Genomic DNA, 22,813 nt, shown 5'->3' with positions numbered 1-22,813 from the left:
AAATTTAAACAGTGCATATCTTACATTGATGTTTAGTATTTAATATTTAGCGTCAACAACGTTGTCAATCTTGCATGCTTAAATAATTTTTGTATGCTCGATATTGGAATGAGAGATTTAAACTTAAGTTATACAGCGTGTTAACTATCATTATGTATCAAATTTACTACTTATAGAAGTCAAACTTGAGATTTGCAACTTAAAAGTACATATGAACATCAAACAATGACTCGACCGTAATTATGTATGAAATTATCCATTAATGAAAGTTTAACTTTGAACAAATGAAAGTTGAACTTAAAATTTAAAGCTTATAAGTACAAAAAAATATCGTTAAACTTTAGTACTAACGTGACACTTAAGATTCTTAAAAGTTAAGAAAATAGAGAGTAAAATATAGTAGTAAATGGTTTTGACAATTATTAGCAGCAAAGTGAGAGCCGCTGACAACACAGCATCTCTTATAATTTTATCTCTCCTCTCTCTCTCTCTCGCTCTTTCTCTCTCTCTCGCTCTTTCTCTCTCTCTCTCTCTCTCTCTCTTAATCATCATCATCACCCTCAAATCGTCATCTCTCCATTCATTCACTTCCCTCTCTCTCTCTCTCTCTCTCTCCTCCATTTCTCTTTCTTCATTTATCTCTCTTCCCCCACAACCCATCCACTGTTTCTGTCTTTTCTTTTCTCTCCGTCTGTCATTTCTTGCAGGCAGTAGCAGCAGCACTGTTGCAGTTTCGAAGGGGATGAAGATGTTGATTAGACCCTCCTTCTCCGAGTTCAAATCTTCCTCCTTTTTCCCTTAATTATTATTCCATCTTTTTTAATTTTCTTTTCTGTTTTTGGGTTTTTAATTAAACAAAGGAATAAAAACCATATCAAGTGTGTCAAGTCCAGCACTAACTCGTAGGAAAATTCACTTTCTGCCTTTCATCTTTCCAGTTGTCTAATCTACTCTCCCTCCTTCTTTCTTTTGCCTCTCCTCTTAACTCCCCCTCCCCTCTCTCATCTTTCACCTCTCTCTCTCTCTCTATCTTTCTCACACCCAAGAGGAAGAAGAAGATCTGCCTTTCCCGCCGCTTAATGTACCCAATGAATTTCACTGGGTACATGAATCAGCGGTGAAGAATTGGAAGAAAGACGACATCTTTCAGCTGCGTCGAGGAACTGAGAAGAACCCATTTTCTCAATTCGCGAGATTATGCAGCAGCAACCAGCAGCGGGAGGAGCTGGAGGAGTTGGAGGAGGGTCCCAAACCCATTACGGAGGAGGAGGAGAGATGAGTGCTGCTGAAGCTGCGGCGTCGGCGGAGCAAGGCCAGCTGGTGGTGGAAGCGGCGTCGCCAATCAGCAGCAGGCCGCCAGCTTCCGCGGCGGTGAATATGGACGAGCTGATGACTCTGTCCGGTGCGGCGGTTGCAGATGAAGATGCTCTCGCGGATCGAGGTGGCGGCGGTGGGTCCAGCGGGAACAGATGGCCGCGTCAGGAGACCTTGGCGCTTCTCAAAATCAGGTCCGATATGGATGCGACCTTCCGCGACGCAACCCTCAAAGGCCCCTTGTGGGAAGATGTCTCCAGGTAATTAACAGAAACAAAAACAATTTAAAAAAAATCACATAAATCAAATCAAAATTCATTCTTTTTTTTTTCTTCCAGTCTTTTGAATTTTGGGTTATCAAGTTCATTCATTTTCCGATTTTCCCAAGTCATCTAATTCAGCATTTTTGGCATTCCCAATATTGATTATTTCTGGGTATTTTCACAAAATTCCTTCTTCTTTTTTTTCCATTGAAAAACAAAAGAAATTAATTATTTTTCTGCATAAATATTGTATTATATATATCTATATATAAATACATTCATACAGAGCCAGCCAGCCGCACATGGGACATGGGGCTTCTATCTCTTTCCATCACGATTCAAGAGCCGGGCATCTTCTTCTTGGAATTTAGAGCGGCTCAGATCCACTGCATCACCTGCAACTAATCCCTCCCTCCTCCCTCTGTTTTTTTTTTTTTAGTTTGTCCCCCTTTAAATTAAACACCCATTTTTGAAAATCCCGATGAGATTTCCTTTACTTCCCCACCAAAATATAAAAAATTACCAACATTTTCCTCTTTTTCTCTTAATTTTTTTCTTTTTCTAATAAAAAATTAATGCTTTAAAATTTCCACTATAGACAGCAAATATTATATATTTAATTTATAGGAGATAGAGACCAAGTGAGGGACCATGGGAGCCTGGGAGGTTCTCCTCCCACTCTCTCCCCTCCTTTTTTTATTTAATTTTTGTCTCCTTCCCCTCCCTCAAGTCCTAGTTGGGAAGATGATGATTTGTACTATTTTATTGGGTTTGAATCATTTTTTTTAATGATTAATTATATAACAAAATATGGATTTGTGACGCATTGTGCAGGAAACTAGCGGAATTGGGGTACAAAAGAAATGCCAAGAAATGCAAGGAGAAATTCGAAAACGTTCACAAATATTACAAGCGGACGAAAGAAGGCCGCGCGGGACGCCAAGACGGCAAAAGCTACAAGTTTTTCAGCGAGATGGAGGCTTTACATGGCACCGCCGCCGCAACGACGGCCCACGTGTCGGCCTCTCCGGGAGTGCACGCCGCACACGCTTCTCCGAACCCCGTTTCGGTCGGGTTTGGGTCTGTCAGTAACCCCATGCCCATCTCCTCGTTCAGAATGTCACCCACGATTCCAGTAATCCCCTCCCAACAGCAGCAACAAGCCACTGCAATTCCAATAATACCTTCGTCGCAACCTACAGCCACGCCGATGGACGTTAACTTCTCATCCAACAGCTCGTCGACTTCCCCGGGAACTGACGACGAGGACGACGATGATGACATGGAAGGAGAGCCCTCGAGTCGGAAGAGAAAACGGGGGAGTGCTAGTACTAGTACCGGAACTAGTGGCGGCGGAAGTACCCGAAAAATGATGGCGTTTTTCGAGGTTTTGATGAAGCAAGTGATGCAAAAGCAAGAGAGCATGCAGCAGAGGTTTCTAGAAGTGATAGAGAAGAGGGAGCAGGACAGAACTATCAGGGAGGAGGCGTGGAAGCGTCAGGAGATGGCCCGGCTAACTCGCGAGCACGAGCTCATGAGTCAAGAGCGGGCCATTTCTGCTTCCAGAGACGCTGCCATTATCGCTTTCCTCCAGAAAATTACTGGCCAGACTATTCAGTTGCCTCCGGCTCTCAACGTCCACGTCGCTCCCCCACCACCTGTGTCTCCGTCGGTGTCAGTTGTCGCGCCATTACCACAGACAACGCCACCGCCACAGCCACAGCCGACGACACAGACATATCAAACACCGCAACAGCAACAACCTCAGCCGCCGCAACAAGTGCAACACGTTCGTCATATTCAGCAGACACAAAATGTTCAACCGGTGATGGCTGTACCGGAACAACAGGTACCTCCTCCGACACCGCAGGAGAATATTGCTAGCGGTGGAGGAGGGAGCTCCGAGCCCGCATCGTCCTCTAGATGGCCGAAGGCAGAAGTGCTAGCGCTGATAAAGTTGAGGAGTGGGCTTGAGCCGAGGTACCAAGAGTCAGGTCCGAAGGGCCCACTTTGGGAGGAAATCTCCGCCGGTATGGGGCGGATGGGGTACAAGAGGCGTGCCAAGAGGTGCAAGGAGAAATGGGAGAACATCAACAAGTACTTCAAGAAGGTGAAGGAGAGCAACAAGAAGCGGCCGGAAGATGCGAAAACGTGTCCATATTTTCACGAACTAGATGCTCTTTACCGGAAAAGGGTACTTGGCGGCTGGTCTAGCGGCGGCAGCAGCGGCTCATTAGGAAATAAACTAGAACAACAACCGCAACAACAGGAGAACCCAAAATCGGGTTCATCCACACATCCGCAACCAAGTGCGCATACAGTGCCACAAACACAAGGGCAAGTAGTAGCGGCCGGATCAGAAAACAAGGATACAGATCATAGCACAAGTGTGGAAACAAATTTGAGAGCTAACCTCTTTGCAGAGGGAAAAGAAGAGGCTGCCAAGAAGGTAAAGTTTTTCCATATGTATCTAGTAAAAAATATTTGCAATGCTAGGGTCTAGAGAGATTAGAATCATCATAATTCGCGAAGCGTTAGTGCCTTTCTCGTTAAGATTAAATCAAATTCATGCCAGTATCTTACTTGTTAAAAATAAACGAGATTCAAAATCACATCTCCGCATTATTTGGCGAACAAATTTTCGGTGAATAAATTAGTAGTGTATACATAGATATATGCTGATTACTGGTTTTGCATTTGAAGCCAGAAGACATTGTGAAGGAGTTGATGGAAGTGCATGATCATCACCAGCAAGTTTTCCAACAAGGGCAGCCACAACATTTAGTAGTAGATGACTACAACAGGATGGAGGAAGCGGATAGCGATAATCTTATGGATCAAGAGGAGGAGGACATGGAAGACGATGATATTGACGAGGACGACGATGAAGAAACCGAACAAGAGAGGAAGATGGCGTATAAGATAGAGTTTCAGAAGCAGAATACGGGCCGTTCGTCTAACGGCGGAGGCAACGGTGCACCCTCTTTCCTCGCCATGGTTCAATGAGATGATCGATCGATCGAATCCACATCAAAACCGAATCGATTTTTGCATGCATTTGCATGCGAGTGAGAAATGTGCATGGCCAAATCACTGTACAATGTGTACGTATCTCAATCTAGCTCAAGTAAGATTATACCTCACATGAGCAAAAGTTGAAACCCTCAAAAAATTAGTTCTTCCATTTTCTCATCTTTTTTTTTCTTGTTTTTTTAAATTAATTTCTTTCATTCTCCTTTGAACATCACCACCCCATTTCATCGTCTTCTGATTGTTGTTGTCTTCTTGATCTTCTTCTTCGTCTTCTTCTTCTCTTCTTCTTCTTCTTCTTCTTCTTCTTCTTCTCGGGTAGTCATCGTCATCGTCATCATCATCACTTGTATCAGTTTTTTTCCAATTTATTGATTTATTGGTGAATAAAAAAACCGTTTGAAAAACGGGGAGGGGGATTGGATTAAGACACAAGGAATAAGCTTGCTCTAAATTTACATAGCAGCAGTCACATATCGTTGCAGAAGAAAAAGAAAAACAAGCCCTGGAAACATGGAGAGAGAGGGAGAGAAAAAGTGGACAGTTTCACAAGGCAGAGATCAGCACAGATGATTCAGCATTATTCTTTCTTTTTTCACTTTTATTTTATTTATTTTTGTTCTTGTTAATTAATTAATTAAGCTTTTGAGTTTCTTTTGTAAACTTTGCTTAGTTTGAATGAATGAACAAGCTAGCTAGGCTCTCTTTATAATTCATATTCTCTATTCAAATTCTGCAATATTTTTTTTTCTTTTTCTTTTTTTTTTTTCTTTTTCCGTTTTATTTAAGGAGCAATTTGCAAAAATACAATTTCACTTTTACCGTAACGTTCTATGAGAATTGTACAATATTATGTGAATAAAACTACATAATTAATATTATTGACATAAAATGCGACGATTATGGTGTTTAGGTATAATATATGGTGTTTAGGTTAAACTTCGCGATTTTCCATAAATGTATAAACCTTATTAAAAAATGAAAAAGTTGTAGATAAACACGAGCATGGTGATGAAAGCAACTGGATAATTCATTTATAGTAGCTGTCTGCAGAGGCAAATGGGGTGATTTATGAGGAGAGCCACACCTCTGCGCGGATCACTGATGCCAGCTGGCTAGAGAGAGAGAGAGAGAGAGAGAGAGAGGGGTTTTCACTTTTATTTCAGAGACTTTTTTAAGACATATGGGACTTCAGAGCTTTCGGCCGAACATGTGGTGGTGGTGAGTTAGGCATTTGGCTGCTCCTCACCACGTCAGCCCATAACTGGATATATACAAGAGAACGGAGTTGCTTTTATGATAGTATTTTAAATTAATCACGTACACAGTTATATATTTTAATTTAATCACGTAATAATGCAAGTTTAGTTTGATAAACAGTCAAATTCATATACATATAATTGTGATAATATCTCAAGTAGTGTTATACAATATAGCGTGATTGAATGCATGATTGAATGGTCGGTAAATACATCCAAGTCTCGGATATATACAATATAGCGTTGTCTGCGATCTTTCTTATTACTGCTGTGCTGTAAATATATATATATATATACACACACACACATACAATATTCCAAAAAGGTTGACTTGCTCATACATATCTTAATTATTTTGGGTTGGTTAGAACTTATAAATCTTTGATTTGCTTCTTTTTATCTATATCACCAAAAAATTTAAACTTATTTACTCCATTAGGTTTTTTTTTTTTTTATTAACAGCCCACATAATATTAAGTACATATCATTTATCTTTTTTAACTCTTAAAATTCCTCACCATCCATTCCCAATACTGCTTGGAAAGCAAAAGCAGGGTTATTGTAACCCAGGAATCGATTAAATAACTTTTCTATTTTATTGAATAAGACTGAAAGTTTGCTACTTTTTTTCTCTCCCCAACAAATGCAAGCGAAATGATGAAATTGCCGGGTTAGAACCTGCATGGAGTGAGAAGAAATTAACAATACTTCTTTATATATGTCGTTGGACGGTAAAACCCCAATTTAATGAAATAAGAATAGTATACATCTGAAAATGCAAAAAAACTACATCAACATTTAGCTACATTTTGCCAATCTGGGCGAAGTTCTAGTGCCATTTACATTACCAGAGACCATCTGATTGTTCTTTCCCTTACTGCTTTTACCCCTTGAATTCTTGTCCTTAAACCTCAGCTTATTTATCTTCCTCTGATCTTGATTGTGACTAAGTATTATAAGATTTGAAGAATGTGGGATGTACAGAAAATGTGGGGTGCATATAAAAAATGTAAGGTGTATGTAGGGCCGGCCCTGAGAATTTGGGGGCCCTGGGCGAGTCTTCAAAGTGGGGCCCTAGAGTTCTCTGACTCCCGACCCTTTGTACTTTGACATGTGTAAATTTTTTTTTACTAAATACATAAAAAGTCTATTTCTACATCAAATATCTTTAAAAATTAATATTGAAAAAAGAAAGATATACAAAGATTACTCATATATTAATCGTCTCGCATTTTTAGATGCAAATGCACTTATTAGGTTTGCATAATCTATTTTTTCAACCAATTCAAACCGAAAGAGAAGTCCCTACCCAGTACGCCAAATTTCAATCATTTTTCTATTGTTACAATGTTACTTATTACATTCAATAAATGAATGAATGGTTGAATTACAGAGACAACATCTTACATCTAGGGAAAATACTAGAGTGAAGATGATAGTAATATACGTATACGCGCCTAGGCGGACGAGGCGGATTTAAATAATTTATTATATATTATATAAACTAATTAATTTGAACATTAAATAATGTCATTTTTCAAAAAGGTGAGTTTTAGCCTTTTAGGTACATATAAAGATATATGTGGTGTGATCTTAAAATAGGGTAATAAAATCCCATAAAAATAAACATAAAGGTGATATTTAAGAGAGAAGCAAAAAAGTAAAAATAAGATGGTGTGGACTATTTAAAAGGGAGAAGACGTGCAACTATAAAAAAAGATAGTGGGATCATCTTAAGTAAAATCGTGCAATTAAAATGATGTTGGGAATAGGGTTGTCTTCTTCCTCGTTAGGCCGACCCTGCAACAAAATATTTCCAGATTCCGGCGTTTACATGTAAACCCTCATAGCTCCCGTCCATCCCCGTCTAGACCTGCATAGCTCCACCGAAAAATTGGGGGCCCTAGGCGGGCGCCTACTTTGGCTATCCTCAGGGCCGGCCCTGGGTGTATGTTGAAAATGTGGGATATGATGGTATTATGAGAAAGTATGTGAGAAGTATTACGATAATTATTGATTGAAATAGCAAATGCGGGGTGTGTTAAGTATGCGGAGTTTATTCAAAATATGTGGGGTGTTAATATAATAAGAATTTTATTTTTGTTGTTAAATATATGTCTTAAAATCCAAAACAACATAATTTTGTCTTAAAACCCTAGATATGTTTTCAAACAAAGGCTAATCCTATAAGACTTAACAGTTCTTAATTGTACGGTTGAACGTGGGTTAAAGAATTTCAAAAAGTTTAACGGGTCAATTTTTCAGAAAGTTTAATAGGTTAATTTGAGTCACTTAATAGACAATGTACACCATACACATTGATGTATAGTAAAAAGCCTGATTACGTACGCTTCTCAAATTAATAATTAATTTTTATTTTTCTGTTTCAAATTTGCAGAGATACTGGATTCAAACCCTAGCTCAATCTTGCCCAATATTCATGTTCATCTGCATGTTACTGTATTTTCTCTCTCACAATGCCACGTAGTTTTTCCTTACAAGCCTTCCAATCTTTTCACTTTAAGTGTTTGTGTAATTATGAGTTGGAAAATATGTATAATCCATGCCTGATCATAATAATGATCTCAAAGTAATTAATTACAAATAATTAAGTTCCTTAAATACATATACAGAACAGAGCACATAGGACATAATGCATTTTCACTCACCACCCGTTGAATGAGTTTAGATTTTGAGATTCGTGTATATCCACTACATACAATCTCAAAATTTAAACTCATCTAACGATGATAAATAGGGTGGTGAACATCACCATCATTTGAGGTATTCTTCATGGGGTGCAAATAAAAATTTAAACTTGATTGGTGTTGGTGGAAGTATTAATTAAGAACCATGCTTCACTACAAAAAGAAGAGCATATCACAAATAGACACGTGTCCGAATATTTGAAACTGAAAAATTATGATTGGAAGCTTGTCTATTTATGATTGAATTTCAGCAGCACTTGCTCCTCTTCTTTCAGCAACGAAACATGATTCATTAATTAAACACCTAATTTAATGAAGGTACCAGGCTGTACTCTTTCTCTTTTGGCATCAAGTATTAAAGTTTGAACAAACAGGGAAGAATCTGTAACAATAAAAACTGAAAAATACATGCATCTTATTAATTTGTGTGTATATATATATATATATTAATATTTAGAGTAAATTGTAGCTATGGTCCCTTAACTTTAACTCAATTGGAACAATGGTCCCTCAACTAAAAATCCATTACCTTTGGTCCCTCAACTTATCAAAACGTGCAGCTATGATCCCTCAACTAAAAATCCATTACCATTGGTCCCTGAATTTTAATTCAAGTGGAGAAATGGTCCTTTAACTTTAATCCAATTGTAGCAATGGTCCTTACAATATAACTCGTTTTGACAAATTTTTTGACATAGTTGATGAAAAGAACCATAATTATACACTTTGATGAGTTGAGGGACCCTAATTATATAAATGGTCATTCCAACATAGCTTATTTTGACAAAATTTTGACAAAATTGATGAAAAGGACTATAGCTACACATTTTGATAAGTTGAGGGACCAATGGTAATGGATTTTTAGTTGAGGGACCATTGCTCCAATTTGATTAAAGTTGAGGGACCATTTGTACAATTTACTCTAATATTTAAACAATAGGGGAGATGAAAGAACAAAACTGTGCAACTCAATGTGCAGAAATGAATTGATTCTTTTGATTCTTTCTTGTATTTCAAGTTACTTACGTGGGACCCTTTCTCCAAAAGACATGTACACGTGGATGGTAAATTTTTCAAAGTAGTCATATATGGATGTAATTTGCATTTTGTGATTAATGATGTAATATTATGGTAACTCAAGTTGTTAAAAGCATATTTCCTTTTATTCGAGATGTTGCTTATAGAAAATGATGCCGCAATCTATGATTTATATAGAAAGTGATTTTTGTACTCTTATTTTTACCTCAGGAACACTTGTATTTGTATTCTATTTAAACGTTTAGATGCGTGTGGAAATCATTTCCTCTTTGTTTTATACTTTATTCGTTATAGTCCGTAATCAAAGCATTGTAGTGATGAGATTCCTTCCTTTTGCATCACGTGTACTGTCTAGTACGCAAATGAAAAGCAAAGCCTTTTGTTCTTTTTGGTGAGCTAACCTTTTTTCTTGCCTGTACTAGTTTTCACTTTTCTGCTTTCACCAAGAATTATAATCTGTCTCTCTAATTATAATCACTTATTTTCCCTTTTTACCCCCTATGAGTCCAGCACCACTGGCGGATCCATTAAGGGGTAAGTGGGGTCACTCCGAATTTTGATGAACATCCATAGATATCTTAGGTGCTGACCGAACTTCGGTGAATGTCCATGGATACCTTGAGTGTTGCTCTTTGGAAGATTAGAGTTGACTTCATACTTACCCTCCAACTGACTTCATGCTTACCAAAACCCGATGAATGTCCATGAATACCTTGGATGTTGCCCCTTACATACATTAACATGTCTGTAGTATGCATTTTCAAATGACTTCAGGCTTACCAAGACTCGATGAAATAGCGATATGCATGCTATTTCTAGTATAAAAAAATTTACGCGCACAACGCGTTATTCTTACTGCCCCCTAATATTATTTCCTAGATCCGCCACTGTCCAACACTATGATCCTTTGGGACGTTCCTCGAATGCCCTTCATGGCACTCTAGGTACCATATGTTAATGTTAACGACAATCGTTCATGTGTATGTGACCAACTAAAAATGCATGTTGCACATGCATCAAATGGTTGATGAGGATGCTACTGTCTTTCCACAGAAGATGCAAGGGCGAATGGCAAATGGGATCAAGGTGGTCCTAAGATCACTCCAAGTACCGGAATATACACCTGAAAATCTTCCTAAGACACTCCGAATGTTTGGTAGGGGTTCTTCTATGCCTACCAAGTGTTTTGATGTAATGTTTGTTAAGCATATCTCAACATATTGTATCAACATTAATTGACAAATTCTCCATATATTACTCATCAAGTTGCTTCGGCATATGTCAATATCTGTTAACATCTACTCAACATGATTTGGCTAACGACAAGCCCACCAAGTGTTGGCGAAACGTCTCTGTGAATAAACTGAATTTTTTTTTTTTGCACGGTTCGCATTGTTTCTATCTAAAAACTTGTATTTAACACTAAGACACCCTTAAATTCGAATCCTGAATCTGCTACTGCGTAGATGCATATAAAAGTTAAGTTCCTAAAAATGGAAAACTCAAGGCCAGACTCAAAAATGATAAATTCACCAATTTTACATTCATAAAAAAGCTCGAAACGAAAGGCAATTTCACTACCAGTGTCGAAACAACTTTTAGTAAACAGAAAAAACATTACAAAAAAAAGAGTTCCTATGAAGCTCCAGGGAGAGTAACCCTACCGACTGTCGTCGGCACTTCCCTACTACAAATCCTGCTTGCTCTTACTTCTTTTCATCTTTGCCTTAAACCTTGACTTCACCATAAGCGTCTCTACCGTATTTACAAAGTTCACAACTGCCATTAAAATTAACAGTACGCCGCAAAAACTCACCTGCCAATAACATTTTTCCCGTCACAAATGCAATGATACATATGGTTCCACCTTTGAGTTAACTACACCAAGTTCTCTTTATATTTCGCGAGAACGTAATGTTAGCTCTTCTGTTTTTGAAAATTACAGGGAGCTCATCACTTCCAAAGACCACATGATACCCTTTCATTTTTATTCATGTTCACATAAATCAGACAAAGGTTTCAGTAAAAATTACCTGCCATTCCGAAGCAATGCCAATAAAAGCAGTCGTAAGCAACTGTATTCCGACATATGCCTCAAAACCCTAAAACAAGAAGCACAAACACTTATTCAGTTATTAAATCATTCAAGTCACTGGGTTGACAGATTCAAAATCTGGAGGAGACCCGGCCTACATTGCATTTCACTGCAAGAAAGAATCACTGGTTTCGTAACTTTTCCCACCCACCCACTTATGCAACATATGTGCATTAGCAAGGTCAGCCCATTTTAGTGTATCTGCGGTGTAACAGTTCAATCTCTATCTTGCACAAACGCATGCATAAGTCATGCAACCTATCATTTTGTGCTGCAACGTAAAAGAGAACTACTCAAATGAAACTCTATGGACTATGATTTTTCTCACTTAGCGAATGGTTAAATCATATATCTACTAGCTGCCCATGAGCTCTAGCTCAAGTGGGATTGAGAAAGGGTGGGGTAGCGGTAGATCCTTAGTTCATATTCTGCCGTAAATAAAAACTAATCATGTTGTCTAATCACCTGTAAAATAAATAGTATTGGACATAGAATCCATAATTGACCATCTACACCTGCTGTTTCTCCCCATACCACATCCATTCTTTTGGCCTGAAATTGCAAAAAAACAAATATATAAAATGATAGAATCAGGCTTAAATTTTGTAACCAAACAATTAATCTTTTTAATGGCACCTTTCCCAATGCAATTCGAGTATAGAGTCTCTGGCGTTGATATCTATTTTGTAAAAGCATAGCAACTCCTTGCATCATAGCCCATTGTAGGAAAAATTGCACACCTCTCTGTACAAGACTTAACAAAATCATTAACAGCACCGAAGCTATTAACACTAACACACAATAAAACAAAAAAGTTACCTGCTTTTGGGAACAATTTGGTTGTCCTTTAATCTCCCATGTGAGACTAACAAGGGCCATAAACATAGCACAATAGTGATGGTATATCCACCTGCACAAGCTTATCAGTATCTTTCCAAAGAAATTTGTATGTTCGGTTACAATGCCAATTAACTAACCAAAATAAATGCATGAATGATCATTTTGACCACATATAGGGTTATCGTGAATTAAGATCCACAAGAAGAGTCAACGCATGGATGACAAAGGATTCATATTAGAGTTACGGTGGTAAGTTGTGAAAAATTATAGTACCAAATCATAAGATTGACCATGAATTACAATCGTAAACAACATTTCCTTGGTTTATATATCTTCAATCCAAACCACAAAAGTGGGAATAAGAAATTTCTGTGATACGTTGTGAAAAATAATAGTAAAAGTCATCAGTTTGACTTTTAATAACAATTATAGACAAGTTTCCTTGGTTTCATCCACCTGCACCCTACTCAGTTATCTGATATCACACCTCAATAAATAATACCTCAAGATGACTTTTACAATACTTAGGAAAAGAGAAAAGAGATATTATAATTACTCTGAAACTATCTATGGATCCTAAACAGGCCTTCAGAAATGTTTCTCGCAAGTCTGTACTTGATTACAAATGCTAGTTGAACCAACACAATTTGAAACAAATATATATAAACAAAAGACACGCCTGCACATGGAGCTTGACTTAATTCAGCTTCATTATTTTAAAGAAACTACGGATGTTATCAACCCAAATTGAGCATAAGAGGTCACAAACTTGGTTCTTGTATCTTGTAAAACACTGTAGAGGAATAACAGCCAGGGAAAAAGGAAAAATGATGTAGGAGCAAAGGTGCTGTGCGCTTACCATGGACGAATATCGCTTCCATTTACTCTCAAAATGTTTTCTCGCAGTGCCAAACCAGTGTAGAGGAATAACAACCATGCCTAATAAGCATAAACTCAAAGTTAAATCCACTATGAAATCATGCATTTAGACAAAAATATCAGCACATTCAAATCACATGAATGTACCTGGTAAGCCTGAACTGGAAACGCTGGCAAACATCCATCCCAAATCCAAGATCTTAGTGTTAGTAGTGCTGCTGGAAAAAGAAGGAATAGAAGGGCAGTTCTATCCTGCTCCAAAGTAATATCATTGTAAGTAAAGCTGCTCAAACTATTTTTGCTTGACATTCTTTGTGGTAACAGAAGATGGAGAAAGTAGCTATACGAGATAAAGTTAACGAAGCAGCACGAGGGAAAGCATAATATATGAGTCAATTCTACTCTAAGGGATCAGATTTAAACAAAAATAAGAAGGCATAAATACAAAAAGGGGGCAAGTAAAATATTTATGACAGATGCTTCCCGTTGAGGTTATGTTGAATTGTCATGCCTCTACCCAAATATTAGCATAGATCACTAAGACGAATTATAAGAATTTCCAAGCACACTTATATATCTCCGATGGAATTTTTAGTAGTTAATTTAACCTCAAGGGCCTTCTTTTTGTATTGAAACCCTATACCTACCGTAATTCAAGATAGCCCGGTAGTGAGAAAAAGACTAAAAAGTCAAAGAATGAAGGAATAAACCCTGATTATCCTGAAATCGAAGAGATCATTTATGTCACTTGTGTCATGCAAAAGGATATAAAAAGAAAAGGCATAAAAAAAAGATTCCTTGAAACATAATCCAAGCAAAAGAGACAAAGTGGTCTGAGCATGGTTTTTGTTTTGGTATGTGAAACCACCTTAAGCATGAATAAGTCGAAGTTTCTTCCTAGGCTTCATTGACTGTAATTAGTTGGCTCAGTTGGTAACTATAAACTAAAGGCATGATCCTAAGAACTGATTCTGCACTTAGCATATTGAAAGTAAGATGAATATATTCCTCCAGTTTCAAAAACTTACAGTGATATGAAGCTCAGCATATATGTCAATACCAAAATCAAAAGCAACTTGGGACAAAAGCATAAAGCAATAAGACGTATTACGTACTCTGTAACCGTTGTATTCCTCTTTAACCTTGAGTCGGATATCTTTGCTAGAGGAACGCACGTTGATAGGACCGAGAAACATCCTCAGAAACCTCCCTCCTGCATAAACTTTAACCCTTTAACATACGCACAACGAGCCAATCCAACACAAAACTAAAGCAAAAATCTCAAAATTATGATCAATGAAGTAATTAATGAAACGGGTACCCTGAGATTTCCCAGGAAGAAACGAAGCGGCATCGCCATCCACCAACACACATGTGGCCCTCTGCAAGTCTTCTTCCAGCTGCCATTAACATATCCAACCAAAACACCAATCAATTCCAAATTTTCAATTCAAATAATCTTCCAATTTCATGCAAATTTACAATCCCAGAAAGCAAAATCACAAAATGGGCAATCAATGGATCCAGAAAATAAGCAAAATCAGCAATTCCAGCAATTGGGTTTGCATGCACAGACATGCAGAAGCAGCAGAAGGAGACAAAGAACCAGAAAAGGGGTCGAAAGAACTTACCTTTTCTGCTAACTTGGGATCCAAGGCCTTGCTGGAGAGCAGGGAATCAAGCTGGGAGCGGAGGCGTCGGATGGAGGAATCGAGAGATTGGGCGCGGTGGCGTAGGGATTGCTCGTCGGCGGAGGCTCTGGAGACGAAGGAGGCAGCTGAGTCCTGCAGCTCCTTCACCCCCTCCACCGCCTTGGCCACTTGTGCTCGTATCTCCTCGTCACCGCCGGAAGAAGAAGAAGTGTTCCTCTTCGCATCCCCCATCGCCGAAATCTTCCTTCCTTCCTTTTCTGCTTCAATCGATTGCGTTCTATACGATTTGATCGAATCAATCCCCTCTCCAGTTCCGCGGTCTACCCAAAATGTTTAAATATAATTTATGGTTTGAGGAACATAACCCTCACAAGTCACAAATACACACGCACATATTGGAGCCCAGGAGATTTTTAATTCATCTTTCTTTTGCGTGTGTGTCTTTTTAATTCATCTTTCTTTTGGTTCTTTATTTTGGAAATTTTAAATTAAATATAAATAGTACTTAACGAGAAAACTGATCGTACGATGAACGATGAATGAACACGGTTACGGAATTTCTCAAATCCTCATGATGATGTCTGACCATCTGGTTGATCAACTAGTCATATCTTACAAACCAATCCATGTGTTATTTGATATAATTTATGAGATGAAACATGCTCGACTGCACTTATTTTAAACGCACAATGTCTAATTGGTCATAACTCATAAGCCATACGTATGTGTTTTGAGCCCTTTTATTATACAACACTATATGATATACTAATAAAGTATCATTCTATACTCTAAAAGGAGATTTTTTAAAGGTTTTGTTTTTGGTCAATAAATTTTTTTAAAGGCTTTTTACCAAAAACGGTCTCTGAGATTAGCATATCTCATCATTTTGATCTATGAGATTTAAAATCAATAGAAGTGGTTCCAAAGTAAGGACTTATGTTAATCTCAAAGATTATTTTGACTAAAAAGTCTTTTTAAAATTATCATATGAACTCACACACATTTTTCAATGTGTCATACGAATTGAAATTTTTTAAGGGTTTTGTCATACTAATTTTTCAAAATTATTAATTTATCATTTCATCCTAACTACGTTAAGTTTTCCATCCAAAATACGTCATTTGTCACATTTCAACATAAAGAATATCATGCAACTTTACCATATATTGGAGGGTCCCTAATGACTATATTTTTTAGTCATCTTCACTTCGGAACACAGAGAAATGAGTGTAGATCGGTCCCCTTTTCCAAACAGAATACCCTCAGATCATCGTGTACCAAATGAGCCCCATTTTTATATTTTTTTTAGAAACCCTATATTATTTTTGTTGAAGGCAACTTATTAGAAGGAGAGTGAGGTGTTGAAATATTTGAAATAACCCTGAACTCAAATCATGTGCTATTTTAATGAAAAACTTAACAAAGTTATAGTGAGATGACAAATTAATGATTTTAGAAAGTTGGTTTGATAGGTCGTTTCAAAATTTTAATTCATATACAAATTAAAAAAAGATTATAGTTCATATAATATTTAAACTCTAAAGAGATCAAATAAGCTTATCACATCAAATGATTAAGTTGTTGCATATCGTACATTGTTTGGTGTTGGAATTTCTAATTTCGTGTTTTCATTTAATACGTTGGGGGGTTCAACACCTATTTTTACTTCTAACATAATCCTTTTAATTTTCGAGCATCTAATCGAATAAATCGAAGAAAATTAATGAACAAAAATTAACAAGAATGTGAAAGATAACAACAACAACAACAAAGGTGTAAAAAGCACTATGTTTGCTTGAATTTTGATCCTAGAGACATCAAGTGAAGCGTCACTTTCAAACCCCAAGTGGGGTGATCAGGTCCATACCAACCAAAGCCATTTCACAGTGTCGACCTCCCACCACCCAACATTTTCTGTTCAATTTGACTATTTGCCCTTGTTTGGGTCCTTAGGGGCCTAGAGTCTCTTCTAGCTTTCGAGTCCTGCACAACGAGAAGAACTTATTGAAGTAGTTTACAGTCACGTGTTTCTTTGATCTAATGATGCTTTGTCTTTTGTTTTTGGTGAACTTTTCTCTACTGCATTATTACTTTGAGGTGCCATGATAACAGTGAACCTGTTTCATGTAAGTTAATCCTAGACAACACTTTCGAGATAAATCGTAAAAACCAAACATAAAATCTTAAGTAAATGATTCAATATTCTTAATTACTTGAGCTATAACTTGTTTCTAAATAGCCTATTACCAGGCTGATGGCTCCTATAGTGTCAGAACGAGTCCAAGACAGTAATCCACTTATCAATAATCTTGGATAGGGAAAGATTGAATATCCTCAAATAGATGAGTCAATATTATCGACCACTTAAACTACAAGTCGCTTGCAGATGCGGGTCTAGAGTCTCAGTACCACAATTTGTTACTATTTTCTTGGAGACTTTTTTGTCCCTTACACTTTAGCTTTAGCAGCTCCTCAGAGTTCAGCATGCCTAACTGCCCTGCCCAATAGACTGATTTCTACCTACCTACTGTCAATCTGCACAAATACTAGCAGTTAGGAACTTAAGACTGCCTACCAAATAATGAAGCTTCAAGAGGATGGATCACCTAACTCCTTGGCCAATAAGGCTAATCACTGACCATAACACTTGTTGCTCAATATTTTCACAACCAAAAGCTCACTAACTCTGGATTTAGTGATACGTCTCTTCTGAATATTGGAAGATATCCAAGTTTGAATTCTCTGTTCGACTGATTTAGATTGAACCAAGAAACGCACACGAAATAAACAATAAGGCGACGATCGTTAAAAAACTATCCAATTTCCCACCTAGAAGCATATTATATTCTTTTACACAATCCCAGAGCATAACATTGGTGATGCACCAAGAGAGTAAAAATAAAAGTTTAAAAAAAAATAAGCAAAAGTAGAATTGCAAGCAAAAGCAAAAAGGAAAAATAAAAGGATACACTACTACATCTCTACTAGCTTCCTTTTTTTTCTTCACCAGTCCAGTAAGTTTTCACTGCAAGAAGAATTTTCTCTGGATTAAAAGGTCCACTTTCATGATCCAGAATCTGGCTCTTCCATCTCATTCCGTCGGTAATCGCCTTTACTTTCACCAGGATCTCTACAGTATCCCTAAACACAACAGTTCCTTCCGGCCTCAGAATCCTATCCATCTCCAGTAAAATGAGTGTTATGTCACACCTGCAGTGTACAAACCACATTAGGCCTCAAAGTAACAAAACTTGATGACCAAATGCAAACTATCGTGGAATGAGCTTTACCTGTCCTGGTATATGCTGAAGACTCCCCCAGCGTGGATGAAATCGTATGTTCTGGGATATGTGGACAATGCCTCGCACCAATCCTGGTAATGTCCAATGAAACCCCGTTCGTAAATCACTCCAAGAGTGTCCTGGTTTGAGTTGGCAGGGACTGTGTTCATAACCCACACCGGATATTTTGACAATGCTGCAGCAAATCCACCGAGGTAAGCATTCATGTCCATCACATTCCTATACCTTCCCTTGGAAATTGGTACGATCCGCTTGTAATGGTCCACCCTTTCCTTCCACAGTTGATTATCCTCACGGAGTTTATCAGCAGTGATTCCTGGTATTGAACCACTGCTGATTCTAGGCGGGATAGCAAATGCACGCTGAGGCCACTTCTCCAACGCCCCACCAGCAACATCATTGGGATTGCTCGTCTCCGGTAGAGGAGAAATGCAACTCTCCATTTCTCTTTCCCTTTTAAGCACAAAACATGCCACATTAAGCAGAGTTAGTACAGGAGAATTCGCATTCCAAATCAAATAAACAAAATCACAAATGAAGCTCAGGAAGTAGTACCAAGCCATATCTGGATTGTCTGATTTGCATATATGTGGTGTTTTATACACCTTCCTGCTCTTAATGCATTCGACGTGATTGATAGGTTTTTGCCAGATTGCTAGATCGTTCTTCTCGATCACCTTCTTCCAGCACAGGCGCTTTGCAAGAGACTCAATAGAATCTTGCTCTTGTTTCAAATCCTGTTGAGTTCTCTCCCATCCTCTCCAGTGTTTTTTCCAGTGAATAGGCGGCCCGGAAAGAATCCAATAACCACCAGGCCTTAGAACTCTGTCCACTTCAATTAGATACATACCATCTGCAAAAATAGTTCAAAAGAAGATCCACATGCTTTCAAAACCACATCATATGAAATTAGTGGTGAATTTTACTTCAACATCTTAAGTCTAAGCACAGTGGTGAATAGATACATACATATATACACATATACATATATATATATACACACACACATACATACACATGCCTATTTGAAGTATGCAGCTCCAAAATCTTCAACTCAAGTAATGTCAGATAGTGTAATATGTTGAAGCAAACATGAAAGAGAGACATAGGCACTTACCATAGTTCGTCCAAGGGATCAAGCAGCGGGAACAGTGAGCCATATCGAAGGCCCTTGCAGGGTAGGGAAGCCTCTTCGAAGCCATGACACCAATCATAGCAGGAACTCCACGCTCCAATGCAAACTGGACCTGCGCTGCATGCGTATCTCTTGGCGCAAAAGACATTGTCAAGATGTCCCTCTTCAACAGGTAAGCACCCCAACTGGCTACCTAAATACCCAAACAGGAGAGTGCATCAGAATTTACTACCTATATACACATCTATACACATATATGTGCTACTTACACCACAGCCGGTATCAATTGCAGTTCTGATGTTGCCCTTAGTGAGAGGAATGAGCGCGTTCATTTCATCTATGTATGCATCAGCTCCCCTTGGAAACCCGGTACCTCCCCCGGGGAATCTAAACCTGTCACCCTCGACTTGAATCCAATTTTGGACAGCTTTCTCAATGCTGAGTTCTCTGTGGGGAATGTTGTCATACCAAGCAAAATCACGACTCTGAGGCCACTTGAAAGGGGTCTTGTACTTTGGTGGAGCAGGAATAAGGCAAAGAAGTTGTTCTTCTTTGGTAGGGCAATGCCTCTCTCTGTATTTTAACATGCTCCTGTCGAATTTCCTCCCCCTTGTTGCATCCTGGCATGGAGTGTACTCGCTGTAGGACATGTCACACGGTGGGAACTTCTGGACAGCCTCAGTTTTGTTGATGTCCACTTGATGATGGCTTTCGAAGTCCAAGTGAAGCGATGATGATGATGATGACACGGATGAGGAAGTTTTGTTCCCGGATTGAGATGGCGTTTCATCACAACCAACCCTTTGGTAGAGCTCAGATTGATTGACAGGGGCAGAAGTGGTTTGCCAAGCTCCTAACATGTAACATACTATGCAGAGCGCACTAACACCGAAGATCCAAGTGAGCCTCTTCTTCTTGGATTCTATGTGGTGATGCTTTGGCGATCCACCACTATAATCCCTGGCCATATTGTTCTTTCTGCAAAAAGTTCCAATTCGAAGGAAAACATCAAGAAATCACACTCAACCCATCAATCAATACCTCAAGAATTTCAAGCCTTTTCACAAATCATAAGATCCCATTTAATAACCATTCATAATTCATTAAGAGCACACTGTAACTGTAACAATCAATCGAAAACATAAAGATCCAATCTTTATTCATAAATCATGAACCCCACAAATAAATAAAATAAAATAAAATAAAAACATACATCTCTATACAGGAATAAGGAGCAAAAGCAAAATCACACACTACTCTAACTATCAACCAAATATGGAAAGATTCAAACTTTGCTCATAAATAATAAACCCAATATCAATAAAACTTACATATTTAACTTGGAAACACAAATAAAGCAAAAAATGCAAATTTCACAAAGCAAGAACAAGATCCAAACACTAGGAAGGCAAAAGCTAAGAGATCCCATTAAACAAAAAGATAAACATAAAAATTAAGGAAAATGTAAGGAAAAAGAAACGAAATGCAATCAGAAATGTACCTATTTCCAGCGACAGAAGTTTGAAGCTAGAAACAAAACAAGTACTCAGTACCCTAAAGTTCTCTCAAAATCTTAAAGAAACTACACTGACGTCTGAACCTTTCCTCTTTCCCTTTTTTCTTATTCTTTGCTTCTTTCTGCACCCCAAGTTTTATGGCAAAAAACACCACAAACCCAACAAATCCACTGGAAACAAGCAAAGATTTGTACTGGGAACCAGCAGCTGCAAATTGGGTAACTTGTATTTCTCTAAAGAAAAAGCTTCTTAAATAGAAAGTGCTTTTTTTACCTGATGTGAAAAAAATCTCAGTCAAGGCTCTCTATATAGCCCGTTTTGACCTCCCCCAGTACAATGCTACCTCAAACGGAACCTCACAACTGCAGAAACCAAAAGGGTAATTTCAAGTGGTATTTGTTGCCATATTTATTTAATCAGAAAGATTAAAAATTGGAAAGAGGAGGCAGAAAAAGGTTATTTAATAAGAGTAGGAAACATGGAAGGAAAGAGGGCAACTTTAAAGGGGTTCCCCGCGATTACAGGAATAAGGTAAATAGTGATTGGGGAGTGCAAAGCAATCATCTTTGTTTCTTAACCATGTTTTGTTTTTGTTTTTTTAATGAAATGGGAAGGTAAAAGAACAAGGAAGCAGTAAGTGCAAAGAGATTTAGAGAGAGAAAGGGAGGAGAGAGAGAGAGAGATGGAAGAGTTGTGATCGGGTGTTTGGTTTTGGTTTTGGTTTAGTCTTCGAGTAATTTTTGTTTTTTTGATCTAAAAAAAGAGGGAAGAAGTTAAGGAGACTGAGACTTGTGCGGCCTTCTCAAACGAGCGGAGACTGACCAGCCTCAAATCGCTCCTCACCATCTCACTAAACTTGCATTTTCTTCCTATATATTTATTGAAGAAAAACAATTAATTAATTTTTGTCTAATTTATTTACCATCTTTCTAGGTTACTATTTATAACATGTGAAAAATCACTGACAGACTGACATAGTTGTCTCTTATTTAAATTAAGTGGTTGTGCAAGTGGGTATTTACCACAGTAGTGAAAAAGTGTTATGCCCTTATATAACGGTGTGAGTTCGAACTAATTTAACATTTAATTTACTAACGCTATCGTTTTACTAAAAAAAATAAAAAATTAAGTGGTTGGGGTCCTCTGCAGATATTTTTCATGTTATTTTATGATATTTTTCGGGCACATAGTTTATGTTTTATTTTCACATCCTCCAGGCCATACGGACGCAGTTTTGTTTAAGAATAATGTTAAAGAATTAAAATTTTAAATCAAAATTTATGTGTAGTTGTTTATGATTAGATTATAACTTAAATGTTCGTTAACGTGTTTATTTCGTATTGATGAAATATACTATTTAATTTGTAAATTCAATTTAAAAATTTAATCTCTCTAATATTATCATTTGTTTAATCCAATATTACGTTAAATTGCTAAACACTGCAACCATTTCACATCCCACATTCCCATTTTTTTTTTTTTTTTTTTTTGAGAAATCCACATTCCCATTTATGTTATGAAAGAGAGAATAATTTGGCATCCCAAGATGGTATTATACATTTCTTTTTTGGAGGAAAAAAATCGCCAATCTCGAAACAATAATAAAGAGTAAATTACATAGTAGCCCCTCATGTTTGATGTCAATTACAACCCCATACAACAACTTTAAAACATTTCACTTTCATACATCCAGTATCATTTTATTTCAAAATAACACCTCCGTTAGATTTTCCATCCATTAATTTATTAAATGCTGACGTGGCTGCCACATTTGTGCCACG

The 22,813-nt window shown here is 37.7% G+C and overlaps 3 protein-coding genes across 5 annotated transcripts; 1 reads left to right on the top strand and 2 right to left on the bottom strand.

Moving 5' to 3' along the window:
- The first annotated feature begins 448 nt into the window (after positions 1-448).
- On the top strand, positions 449-5,319 carry LOC103438676 (trihelix transcription factor GTL1). 2 transcript variants are annotated; one of them, XM_008377216.4, is made up of 3 exons: positions 449-1,574; positions 2,412-4,026; positions 4,281-5,319. In XM_008377216.4, exons 1-3 carry the CDS (start codon positions 1,198-1,200, stop codon positions 4,581-4,583), a joined length of 2,295 nt encoding a protein of 764 aa, XP_008375438.1. In that variant the 5' UTR covers positions 449-1,197; the 3' UTR covers positions 4,584-5,319. The 2 variants fall into 2 exon arrangements, with proteins under 2 accessions (XP_008375438.1, XP_008375439.1); XM_008377217.4 differs by having other exon boundaries at positions 454-1,574; positions 4,285-5,319.
- A 5,814-nt stretch (positions 5,320-11,133) lies between these two features.
- On the bottom strand, positions 11,134-15,727 carry LOC103438677 (uncharacterized). The gene is made up of 10 exons (XM_008377218.4): positions 15,058-15,727; positions 14,748-14,826; positions 14,542-14,639; positions 13,574-13,678; positions 13,407-13,486; positions 12,527-12,617; positions 12,344-12,451; positions 12,173-12,259; positions 11,646-11,714; positions 11,134-11,428 (listed from the first exon to the last, which is right to left on the bottom strand). The coding sequence occupies exons 1-10, from the start codon at positions 15,307-15,309 to the stop codon at positions 11,300-11,302; spliced, it is 1,098 nt and encodes a 365-aa protein (XP_008375440.1). The 5' UTR covers positions 15,310-15,727; the 3' UTR covers positions 11,134-11,299.
- Positions 15,728-17,883: 2,156 nt separating this feature from the next.
- LOC103438678 (probable methyltransferase PMT18) lies at positions 17,884-21,884 on the bottom strand. Of its 2 annotated transcripts, none has more exons than XM_008377220.4 (6): positions 21,306-21,884; positions 19,785-20,493; positions 19,498-19,708; positions 18,936-19,233; positions 18,369-18,833; positions 17,884-18,288 (listed from the first exon to the last, which is right to left on the bottom strand). In XM_008377220.4, exons 2-6 carry the CDS (start codon positions 20,481-20,483, stop codon positions 18,063-18,065), a joined length of 1,899 nt encoding a protein of 632 aa, XP_008375442.1. In that variant the 5' UTR covers positions 20,484-20,493; positions 21,306-21,884; the 3' UTR covers positions 17,884-18,062. The 2 variants fall into 2 exon arrangements, with proteins under 2 accessions (XP_008375442.1, XP_008375441.1); XM_008377219.4 differs by having other exon boundaries at positions 21,017-21,721.
- Positions 21,885-22,813: the final 929 nt, after the last annotated feature.

The sequence above is a fragment of the Malus domestica genome, chromosome 06 (genome assembly GCF_042453785.1).
Source record: "Malus domestica chromosome 06, GDT2T_hap1".
NCBI classification, from domain to species: domain Eukaryota; kingdom Viridiplantae; phylum Streptophyta; class Magnoliopsida; order Rosales; family Rosaceae; genus Malus; species Malus domestica.
This window is presented reverse-complemented; position numbering and strand designations above follow the sequence as displayed.